At 35.8% G+C, this 13,010-nt stretch overlaps 1 protein-coding gene across 1 annotated transcript in view; it reads right to left on the reverse strand.

The window, feature by feature from the left end:
- Positions 1-13,010, reverse strand: part of LOC150108119 (dystrobrevin beta-like) — a 262,083-nt gene that overhangs the window by 128,819 nt on the left and 120,254 nt on the right. Inside the window, 1 exon segment of the mRNA XM_090415602.1 lies at positions 8,766-8,893. Coding sequence (XP_090271728.1) covers positions 8,766-8,893 — 128 coding nt within the window.

A 13,010-nucleotide genomic window follows, 5' to 3' on the forward strand; every position in this document is an offset into this window, starting at 1 on the left:
AAATGATCATACTGGCCAGAACGAATGCAATTTAAAAGGAGAAAAGTATGGCATGGGAGAAGACTTGAAGAATTACTAAAGTAGCAAAAGAAAAGAGTGAGAGAGTTAAGATATTGAGTCTGTTGCCACATTGTGACAGAGTAGAGTTGAGGAAGGCCATAATTACAAATGACTCTATGTGTAGGTTATGCAGGAGTGGTGTGGAGTGAGTTTGACAGGCAAAAGGACTTATACAAGAAGGATGGTTTGCATCTGAATAGATTCGGTGATGACTGGAAAAATTGTTGCTGAATGAAGTGAAAGTGAATGTGCAGAATCAGGGAAAGTAGAGCTTCTGGGGGGAGGGGGGCTGTTGAGTGGATATGCAGACATCAGTGAGGCAGTTGAGTGTAAGAATGTGTATAATATGCCTGAGTTAGTATGCAAGATAACAAATCAGAATGGGGTAGTTAGTATAAGGCATCAAGATAGGGGTGGAACTAGGGAGCATTTGCACTTTATGTACACTAATGCCAGGAGTATTAGGAACAAAGAGGAATTTTTGGCCTTGCCTGGCCACAGGTTATTGGCATTATAAGATATGGCTAACAGAAGATGATATAGTTATTGGGACAGAATGTGAACGATAGTGTGTGTTCAGGAAAGACAGAGAGAAAAGAATGGGGAGAGGAGTGTTATTGATGATAGCTGATGAACTGCAGCCAAAGAGAAGTTCAACTGCAGGATAGTGAAAATAGCACATTTGAAGATATCTGGTGTGAGATTGAGGCCAGCAGAACAAAATATACAGTTGAGTGCTGCTATAGACCAGGCAATGGAATAGATGACGGTTATAGTATGCATAGGCAAACAGACTCAATGAGTGGAACACAGGTAATTATTATGGGGGATTTCAACTATAGTAACATTGATTAGGAGGAGGAGAGGACACATGGGAGGAAGGAAATGGATTTTATGCAGTTACTAAGGGATAACTATCTGAGACAGCACGTAATTGAAAATACGAGGGGGTTTGAGAGTGCTTGACCTGGTAATAGCATCCGAGAATTTGACTGTAAGGAATATGACCATGTTGCCACCTATTGGTGAGAGTGATCATAACACCTGGGAGGTGGCTAAATGTGTGGAATTTTCAATTAAGACAGGGTACATGTGGAATTACCAGGCTGGTAAGTATGACAAGCTTAGGAGATTGCTTGGATCAGTGCCATGGCATGTAAAACTGTAAGGGCTGGATGTTGATAGTGCATAGGAAGTGGTAAAGGAGTGTTTAAGAGAAGTAATGGCTGACTGCATACCTAGAGTCCAGAGAGTAAATTGAGTGGGAGTTAAATGGATGAAAAACACCATTAAGCTGGAGCTGCAAAAAAAGAAACAACTGTGGAGGGAATTTAAGGAGAAAGGTGACCTGCAGGCTCACGAACAGTATAAAGCACAGACCAGAAGGGCAACTAGTGTGGTAAGAAAAGCAAAAGCAGATTATGAAAGGAAATTAACAATGCAAGCTAAAGAGAATCCGAAACAGTTCTTTCGATATGCTGCAAGTAAAAGAAAAAAATTTATACGGCAGAATGATTTTAAGGAATACCAATGGTAGGGAGGTAACTGAATTAGTCGAAATAGTAGAATTACTAAGCACTTTGCAAGAGTATATCATCCAGGCAGTAATATTGCAGGAATGAGGGAACCAATGGCTTAAACGGGAATTGAGGTGAATAGTATATTACAGAACCTTAATGTGAATACATCTGTAGGATTGGATGATATACCACTTCGAGTCTTACATGAAATGGCAAAGGAATTGTCATTGCCTTTGACCATATTGTTTAAGTCTCAGCTCTGGGTTAGTCCAGGTTGCTAAGCAACATGAAAGCAAGCTTATATTCAGCCAATTCCAAAACAGAGAAAAAATTCTGTGGTCAAATTACCAGTTCATTGCTTACATTGCAATCCTCTCTAAACTAATGGAGAAGGTCATCAACAGTCAACCTTTTCACTGTAATGGCAATCCATAAGTTAATTAATTATGTCTATAAATTTTGCCATTCTAGAACCACAGCAGATTTCCAAACCTACAACACCAGCACAGAGTTCTTTAAATCTTTCCAGTTACTTTTTTTTTTTTAACATTTATGGAGCATCTAACAGAATCTGGCATCAAGGCCTGCTCTCAGCAAATTGTTATCTCTAGTCTGCATCCACTCTGTAATTGTATAATCAGTTTTCTTTACAATTAATCACAGCATGCTATGTTAGCTAGATTCTTTTCAGACTTCTCCATCAGCTGTTCTATTACCTATCCTTCCCCCCCCCCATACATAAGTGACATCTTGCTGATAATAACCCTAACTACAGTTTGGTGTGATAACACACACACTTCATTCATCTTACTCATTTGACAAACCTTGCAATGCACAAAAACATCCTAAGCATCATGATCCCTGTTTAAAATTTGAAACAGAAAAGAAAACTTACTAGTCAGCTGTTCTATGACTCCATCTTGTAAATAGTGTGAACAATAAGGATAAATTGGTAATTAATCAAGACATCCACTCAGGATGATATTTTAATATTACCTGAAGATCACGAGTATGCAATTTCTCCAAGAAAGTTGCCTATTATGAATTTTTTTTTCCCATGTTGTACACAGAGGCCTGCATTCATTTCCTTCTGGAGATTGCCAACAAAATCTGCTTTCAAATTGCCATATTTTTCTTCAAAGTGAAACAATCACCTTCTAACCTAACACCTCCAGAATTAAAAGCTCTTAAATCTCATATTTAAAAGATTCAACATAAATTACTACCTTTCATCCATCCACCTCAGTATGAATTTCAGATCCATCTAAGCCCCTTGGTCTGTTATACCAGGGACCTACTGAAAAAATTCTTCATGCTGTGCAACGAAAGACAACCTGACTGATAAATGATACTTCTCTGACTCACTTTAATTACTGTCTCACTTAGTTTCGGCCTTATGTCTCTTCCACAGGTACTTCCATGGACCACTCCATTGAGTCGACATCAATCCTTCCTCTGCCTTCTGCCCAGCCTGTTAATATTAATACAAGAGTGGAAGCTGGCCAACATCAAAAGCACCAAATCTGCCCATCCTCTTTTGTTCTAACGGCCTCAATTTTCTGGCAAAAAGTTGCTCAAATACAACCTCCTCCTCTTCAAAAAAATATAAAGTAACAGATTCCTTCACTCTTAACTTTTGCCTACTACACGTGCCATCAGTATGCTTCAGATTCTATCGTGTGTGGGATTTATATACATGTATTTCATACCTTGGTTAACATTACCTCTGGTAATGAAGCCTCGATATAATGAAGTCCGCAATTTCAAGCCCCATTTTACACAAAAAATATTCAAATTTTAAGATCAATGGCTGACAATCATCCAATTGGCAAACGACGACACGACGACTCGTCACGTACTCTAAGCTGTGGGTGTGTCTGTTTAACAGTTTCGCGCATCTGCATAATTTAGTCGTTGCTTACACTTTATAGGGTGTGTTTCAGTGTGGTGCATTGAAATAAATTATGTATGTTCTCTGATAGCATTATTGTAGATTTTGTAAATATTAATATTTAGTTAAAATGTCAGAATCAAGGAAAAGAAAAGCAATTTCTTTAGAAACTGAATTAAATATTGTACAACGTGTTTAAAGGGGTGAAAGATAATCCGATGTGGCACATTCTTTAGAATTAGCGCAGTCATTTTTAACAACCATACTTAGCCAATTAGAAAAAATAAAACAGTCTGCTCAGAATTGTACAGCTATTACAGCAGCAAAATTAACTTGCTTAAGGAGTCCAATTTTAGAAAAAATTGAGAAAATGTTAAGTTTGTGGATGGATGATATGTCACAACATCATATGCCTTTAATTCAAATGGTGATTCAAGAAAAAGCATTATTTTTGTTTAATTACCTGAAATCTAAACAAACTGAAGAAATTGCAGAAAATTTTGCGGCTTCTCATGGTGTTCGATAAATTTAAAAAATGGGTCAGAATTCATAGTGTAAAATTTTCAGGAGAAGCTGCAAGTGCAGATGTTGAAGTTGCGAATAAGTTTCCAGAAAAACTAAAGGAAATAATTGAACGTGAAAATTTTTCACCAAATTTGGTGTTCAATGTTGACAAAAGCAGTTTGTTCTGGAAACGGCTACCATCAAAAAGCTTCATTTCTATTGAAGAAAAATCAGCAGCTGGGTTCAAAGCAGCCAAAGACCGTTTAATGTTACTCTTTGGATCAAATGCCTCTGGCAATTTTAAATTAAAATTGTTATTAGTTTACCATTCGGAAAATCCGAGGGCGTTAATAGCATAAAAAATGAATTTACTTGTAATATGGAAAGCTAATAGAAAAGCAAGGATTACCAAGTTATTTACTGATTGGTTTGTTAACCATTTTTGTCCAGGAGTGAAATGGTATTGCTAAAGAAATAATTTTGAAGAAAAAGCTCTTTTGTTGTTGGACAATGCTCTGAGACATCCTACTGATCTTAATAGTATGTTAGACACATGCATTCCTGTCAAAGTTGTCTTTCTTCCAGCAAACAACTTCCCTGATTCAACTGATAGATCAGGGAGTAATAGCAATATTTAAAGCTTATTATCTGCATAGTACATTAAGCAATTTAAATGAACCAGAAGATAAAGAGCAAATGTCAACTTTTTGGAAAAACTACACCATTAAAGAAACACAATTGAAAACATTAATAGCTCCTGAAAAGAAATCACTCAGAAATGCTTAAATGGAGTTTGGTGCAAATTATAGCCAGAAGTTGTACTAGAAGAAGAAAATAACATTCAGGAGATTAGAAATGAAGTTATCCAGATGGCTCAATCAATAAGTTTCAAAAATGTCGATGAAGAGGATGTAAGTAATTTGTTAAATGCAGAAGATGATGGTTTTTCAGTGGAAGATTTAGAAAAACTTGTTAGCAACAAAGCCAAAGAAAATGAAGACAAAATTAAAGAAGTGAAAAAGTGTTAGCAACCAAAGATTTAAAAAGGTGCTTGAATGACATTGAAAATTTTTAAATATTTCAGTGAAAATGATCCTGATTTGGGAAGAAGTGTTACTGTTAAGCGATCAGTGTAGAATGCAATAAATCTGTATAGGCTATTGTTAAATGAAAGAGAAAAAAAGCATAAACAATCAACTTTAGATTCGTATTTTAAAATGTCATGATTTTATCTTTGTTAGGTATGTAATATTGACTTTTTATTTAATAAAGCTTTTCTTTCTTTTTTTTTTTTTTAAAAAGTCATTTTCTTTACGCATGAACGTATCCCTATTATGGCCATAGTATTTTTACCTCTGAGAAGGAAGTTTCGATTAACAAAGTAATTTCGTTAATTACAGGATGCCTGAAACGAACACCACTAAAAGACCTGTATACTTTGGCTGGTATTGCACCAGCCTTCAATTCGAAGATTTGCATTTTCAGCTGATGAAAGAAGCAGACAAATGAATGATGAATGCCACCCACTATTTGGCCAGACCGCAGTGCCCCAAAGACTAAGATCCCGACATAGCTTCCTGGCAACTGCTGAACCACCTAAAAACCTCCCAGACACAAGACTTCAACAATGGCTCGCACTATATCCTGAAAATAATACTGGTATTCCAATAGCCGAACATCTTCCACGTGGTGCCCACTTGGACTGGAATACTTGGAAAAGCCTCAATAGACTGCAAATGACAGGACGCTGCAAACAAAACCTCATCAAATGGGGGCTACCTCACTGTCCCAGACAATTGTGAGTGTGGGACAACCCAGTCCATGGAACACCTTCTTGCTTGCCCCTTTCTTCCATCACCTTGCACAAAAGAGGACCTTATATTCTGCACAGAAAGAGTAGTTAATTGTGCAAGATAGATACTGGAGGAACATCTGACCATATCTATTGTATATATGTTATGTATAGTTTCCTTTTTTCATATTTAATTATTATTTCCTTGTATAATTCACCTACCAAATCTAAGCTGATCTCATTGTAATATATCCTAATTTGGTGTAAATCATGTTGTACCACTTACTTACTACTGCACTACTTGTGTTTGGATACGAAATAAATAAAATTTCGTGGAACGCATCCTCTTCGTGAATCGAGGTATGACTGTATATATATATATATATATACCTTCAACTATATTTCATAATGAAAATTGATGTTTTGTTACTTATGATTAGGTTCCAAAAAGTGTTTTTATTTGAACCTCAACCAACCCAGGAAAATTTCTCTTTTTATATCAGCCATGAGTTAGTGCCTGCAAGCAATGTATCTGGATCTAACCATGCCTACAGCGTCCAGCAAAGATGACAAAAAAAAAAAAAAAAAGAGAGAGTCCAACAAAGTCAGATGATAAACCATTAATTACTAATCAAACAGATCACTGTATGAAGCAGAAGCTGCAGCCTTGACATCATAGTTTGATGTGCGATTTGTTTCCAGTGTGCACATCATGCTAGTTGTGTAAAAGATGGATCTTCCACATTCTTGGAATGTGGAGGACCCATCTGCAACCTTATAACAACCAGAACAAGCCCAGAAGAAAATCTCAATGTGAGAGGACTTTAGAAATGTTTAATGCAGTTCTGTTTTTAATTTATTTGTATTTTATTTATTATTATTACATTATTACATAACACCTCCAGGGAGTCCAAAGACTCATCAAGGGAGGGTACCTACTCTGCAACTCTCCGTCTCCACCAATTCACCAACCGCCAGTACCATCATCATCATCTACACTAAAGCCATCTACCGCATTATCACAGACAAACATCCATGCCCACGGCAGGATTCGAACCAGCAGCCTTCTGGCTGGAGAGCGGCTATGCTAACCACTCGGCCAACCAGGCTGGCCAATTTATTTAATTTTTTATAAAATATATAATATGTAAATAATAATAAATTATAAATATAAAATATATAAAATTAAAAAATATTTAATTTTTTTCTCCCCACAAGAGGTCAGGCTAGGTTAAAAGATTAACAAGCATTTAGATTCATTTTACTTTTGTATAGTGCAGTGTCATGTAGCTTGTATCTTATAGATATATGTATTTTTCTTGATGATGACCTCAATACAGAAGTCGAAATGTTAAATGTTACTTTCCTAATGTTAAGTAAAGTAATTATTCTAACACGTGTGTTGTGTCTCCATAAATTTTTCACTGTGAATACTGACCACCATGTAAGCTTAAAAGAAAGAATTTCTAGACACTTTAATTACATGCTAGCCTGATGGATCCTTGGCATTCTCTGTTTATTTACAGAAAACTCACACACACTGTTAGATACATTCACAAACAGTCACCCCCCACTTCCTCAATAGTACGAAATTATTAAAACTTTATATGACAGGGATAAATTAATTAGTTCAGATAATAGTGATATGAACTTGATCACCTACACAAAACCTTTGTAGTTAAATGCTACAATTCTTACCATATCCAAAAAATATTAAAACCCCAAACACTCTCTTCCCCTCTCCAGGACACAGACTACACCAAAGCTATCACTATTTCATATATCCAAGGCACATCCAAAAAACTAACAAAAATATTTAAAAAATGCAACCTTTCAACCACTTACCATATAAAAAAATTAGCTTTCCTTATCCATTCCACCAAAGACCAGCCAGAGTCCCTAGACCAGCCTGCTGCTTATCAGGTCTCTTGTAGTTGTGAACTATTCTACAATGGCCAAAAGGCAGGACTTCCAACATAAGAATTACTGAACATAAGGATTATATCTGTTTCCATTACTACATCCACTCAGGACTTGCTGACTGTGCTCTGGACAACTGCCACAGAATACACTGGAAGAAATCCACTTTACTCCATCACAGCAAATATAAATACAAAAGATGTTTCCTTGAATCTGCTTCTGCCTTAAGAGACTATCCTAACTTCAACAAATTTGGTTGCATGAAGCTGTCCCAAATTTGAGAAGTTCTCATCCTCCATACTTCCAATGATTTACTCCACTGGGGGCACTATTTAGGACTTTCGGCCTACTCTCAGCTGACATGTTTCATCTTCATTATTTAGTGTAGTGATGCATGCACATATCTTATTATATTCTGTTTCCTGATGATGGCAATTTGACACTCTGCCAAAATACTGGAAGGATTAATTAAATTTATTTTAGCGTTATCAGTCTACATTGTAATTTCCTTAAAAAATAGAGTTATGAACAGCAGTGTATAAGTCTTACAACCAGACAGTTCTGCCTTATCTCTCGCCAATTTACTCTACTCACTCTTACACAGTTTCTGCTGCTTGTAAATTCTATAAACACTTTCATGACAATGTTCATCTAAACTGGCATCAATAATTACTTCACCCTCTGTTAAGTCCACTGAAACACATGCAATAACTACTCAATACTCCTTCACAGTTCAACTCCAAACCTAAGAACAAATTTCTCTCCTGCTCATTTATCCTTTCCACTGCCCTCTGGAACAGTCTTCAATCTTATGTGTTTTCCAAGAAATACAGCTCTTCAATTTAAATGTGAACAAGTTCCTTCTTGCCCATCTATGGTACTAACATACTACAGTTGCCCAACTTTTGATGTATGGGGTTATCATAAAAAAAAAAAGTTACTACTGTGTACAAGTTTTGATACCTTTAAGCCTGGGATTGATAAGGGTTGCATCTTCTAGGTAGCCCAGGAAGATATAAATAATAATAATAATAATCAGATTTTACAAATTAATCAAGAGAAATTAATCATCTCTTACACAATATGTTGAAGATTAAATGTTTTTTCAGGTTCCTCAGGAAACCTTGGAATGGGTCTTTCTTGTCTCTCTGGTACGCATCTGAAAGATTTCTTCAGAGAATGACCTAGCTGTTTACTTGGAGATTTCTATACACATGAATAACAGAACAAAATTTTTTTTAAATGAAATGTACTGGTATCATACCAATCAGAGCTTAATGATGAACATAAACATTTTCAAAATCATAAATTTTATAATGCATTCAATTTCAAGAATACAAGTTGACACATATGCAGACTTACTTGCTAGATCAAATTAGTAAAATTATATCATTTACACTTTTCACTAATATGATGCTATTTTAAAGGAAATTTGTTATATTCTTCACAAATTTTGTGAAAGTCATGTGGGAGATACTAAGACAAGTGATGAGAACTTAGTCCACCTTTACCACAAGTTGCCTCAGTCCTGAAGATACTTCAGGTGCAAACTTTATTTGCTTACACTTGGATAAAGGATTAAACTAAATTTATTATTAAATTAAGGCATTACTAGCTCCAATGTTAGTTGTAAGATAAAAGTGCTGTGACAACGTAGCAAACCGTCATAAAAGCTGCCATTATGATCAATTAGCATGTTGGTTAAAAGAATAAGCCAGCCTTAAAGTTATGCAAATTTAACAACTGCCTATTAACATTCAAAGAATACGCATAACCGATTATTACACTGGAAAGAGCAAGCAGCTTAAAACAAATAACCATCTAATTAATGTACCATTTCTAATGCACAATACTGTAAACTGAAAGTATAATTTGCTTTTTTTTTTTTTTTATGTGAATTACCTCCTTCCCACAAAAGGTTGCAAACCTATAATACATTAATACTGTTGCCAGGCTAATGTTCAAATGGGTTGGAAACTCTGCTCTCAAAACCAAACATGGTGCTGTTTTCAAGCTTCAAGGCCACCAATAAGCAGGGTTACAGTCCCACTCTGGGAAACAAAAATTATCTACCACTTAAAGACTTGAACAGAGATCTATACCACCATGGGATTCAAATCGAGAAACCTGCTGGTTGGAGACCGAGTACACTATCCACCTAGCCAACCCTGTCAATTTTCTAAGCATACCACTTATCAAATAAATATTTCCATATTTGAATGTTTTCAAATTAAAAATTAGCCTTTCAAACATTTCCTTTGCCTTAAATGGTTTCTAGAGATCACATGATACCAAACTTCATTTAAGTCCAGTCTCCTTGATAGAGACAGTTGACAGTTTATATAGCAATCTCCCAGGAAGGGTTTCAGAGCTTATACTAGTGCTGTGTGTAACGATAAAAATAGTCACAAAAGAGAACCAACTGCAGCCAAAGATCAAAAGAAGGAACTATTCTGCACTTGTAGTATTCAATTTAAAAGGGTATGAAATACTAAAAAAACAAAGCCTGTGTAGCTCAGTGGATGTGGCGTTTACACACCACCGTGCTTAGCCGCACGAAGGAAGACTTCGTTTCGAGTCTAGTCTTAATTAGTGATAGCTTTGGGCCATCTGTCTCTGATTGGGTACCAGTGGAGATTGAACTGCCCACTCAGTCTCCAAAAGTTAGATAGGGCTAAATGGCCTCGCCTACTCCCGTATATGGGAATAAAAAGGCATTAGCTGAGCTGATAGCTGAAATACTAATAGTGAGTGTAGTGGAATTTTTTTTTTTTTTTTAAATGCACGAATCTCACTTGCAAAAGATTGGAAACCCAAGGGAAATGTGCACTGCGGATGAACAAATAGCTAGATAATGAAGAACATATACTCTAAAGACCATGATCTTTTTTTAAAGCCACTTCAAACCTTTCAGTAAGCAGGCTAGTTGTCACACACTGAGCATTAAGTTTATAGCAATGATTCTGTCTTCAATTTGTAGAAATGACTTGAAATCAAATTTAAGAATATCATAAAAAATCCACTTGTTTAAAAAATTTTGTTGATAATGTAAAGAAACAATTAAAATCTCAGTGGTGCATGTGATTTTAAAGACACATAACGCATTTGTATCGATAATGAAGTTATTAAAAACAATTTTAATAACTTTGTTTTAATAACATTGAGTTCTTATTTTTAGATAACATACTTGCTAGCCCAAAATCCAATGTCCTTTCGCAACCTAACCTTTCTGTTTTTGCATCCAAACACAATGTGACAGTTTTTGCACTTGGATTTATTAAAATTTAATACAGTTACATAATACAGATTATTATTAAGGCCTCCAAGGAGTCAAAAGACTCATCGTGGGAAGTCCCTCCTAGGAAACACAAAGTCTATCATACCACTCCTTAAACTCATTGACCGTTCTCGCTCTCACCATTCTATCAGGCAATGCATTCCACGGTTCAACCACCCTCCACAGAAAGAAACCACTCCTCACCCTCTTGCTCACAGTTTCCTTTCGTAACTTCCAGGGATGGTCCCTTGTCATCACTCCTTTCCCGCTGTTCAACCAAGCGAAAGAACTCCCCAGTGTCAGCCCTGTAACCACCTCTCAACAGTTTAAAAGTCTCAATCATATCACCTCTCCTTCTTCTATCCACCAAACTCTGCAGTCCACATTCCCTTAGCCGATCTTCATAATTAACATTGTACAGTCCTGAAACTGTCTTTGTTATCTGCCTCTGTACCCTTTTCACAGTTAATTTATCCCCTTCAAATCCTGGGGACCAAATCTGAGAACAATAGTCTAAGTGTGGTCTGATTAGGGTCTTATACAATGGAATGATAACTCTTTTATCTCTGCAGGTTGGCATCTTTTTCATTATTGCAGCAATCCTCTGTGTTACCTTCACCACCTTTGCAATATGTCCCTTGAATTTCAGGTTTCTATCAATCATTATGTTCAACATTATTCAAGTTTTGGAAAGGAGTCCAGTCTTCAACATCAACTTTACAGGATTATTATTCTGGATCCAACAAAGTTCTGAAAATCAACATGATAAATATGACCAAAGAGAAAGATTTGATAACACAGAAGATAGGAGGTAGAAGAGGTGAATGAGAAACAAAATAATCTCAAACAATATTCCAACAACACTGAAAAAAAGGAGTAGCAAAGCCTGTCATGTCAGTAACACTAATTCATTAGTTCCTGTCAAAGGCTGAACATTTGAGTTAAGAGACTGCCTGATTAGACCACTGAAACATGGAAAAGTCTCAGATTTATGAGGGATTTCACACAACCTGTTTTGTTACAAGATGCTCAGCAATAAAATTACCAGAAACATGAAACATCAGAGGACAAACTCCACTTGAAATATGTGAGCATTTGCATACTCACATATTTCAGGTGGAGAAGGATTCAGCTAGCTTCAATAAAGTTAACTGTTGGCCTGTGAAGTTAACAGGTATAGGCATGTAACTGTACCTTCAGCTGAACAACCCTTTACGTATAGGAAATGATTTCCCTCAGATAACTGAAGGATAGTGGTGTGTGTAAACAATAATCCTGCAAGTTTGTAAAGCTACTGCACTTTAACACAATAATGGTAAAAGTGTTAGATAATCTAAAAACCTTACTATAGAAAAGACCAAATGTATTTTTTTAAGCTACTTCAGACAGTAGTATCTCACTTCAGGTGATGATATTATCTACCACTTCAAACAACCATATCTTTGTAGTATCTGTTGCAGAATAACTGATTCATTCATGGAGGCACTAGAAAAAAAACAATCCTAAAGCAAAGTCCATAATATCGTTAACAAGTCTATGGCATGATTTTGATGATAAAACATGTAATACAGTTACAAATACTTCAGCAGAAACCAGTATGTGTACGTGTGTGTGTGGTTCCAAGGAAATAAATAGCATTCAGTTATCACTTTTTTTGGAGCCAGACAAAAATTCTTCATTCCAACAGGTTCAAATTTGATTATTTTTTTCCTTGAAACATAAAAAGCTACAAAATCATCTGAATCTTAACCAATCGGATTGCATGGCAATCTCCAAGTTCTGGGAAGTGATTACTATTAACTATTCAGAATTTTTAATCTACACAAGCTTTCACAATCGTTCCTTTGAACTCTATAATTCTGTCAACTCAGATGAAACCAAGAGACGAGCTTTACCTGATGATGTCCATGTTACACTGAATGAAATGTATCAGAGTTTTCCAAAATAAAATTCTATATTTTTTCTATATGTGTAAGTTGCATAATTAACTATAAATATAGCCTTCTGCACAATTTTGCAATACGCTACTAATTTCTATCCAAGTCA

This window comes from Typopeltis vanoorti, chromosome 3, assembly GCF_054136105.1.
Source record: "Typopeltis vanoorti isolate ZY-2024b chromosome 3, IOZ_Tvanoo_1.0, whole genome shotgun sequence".
NCBI lineage: Eukaryota > Metazoa > Arthropoda > Arachnida > Uropygi > Thelyphonidae > Typopeltis > Typopeltis vanoorti.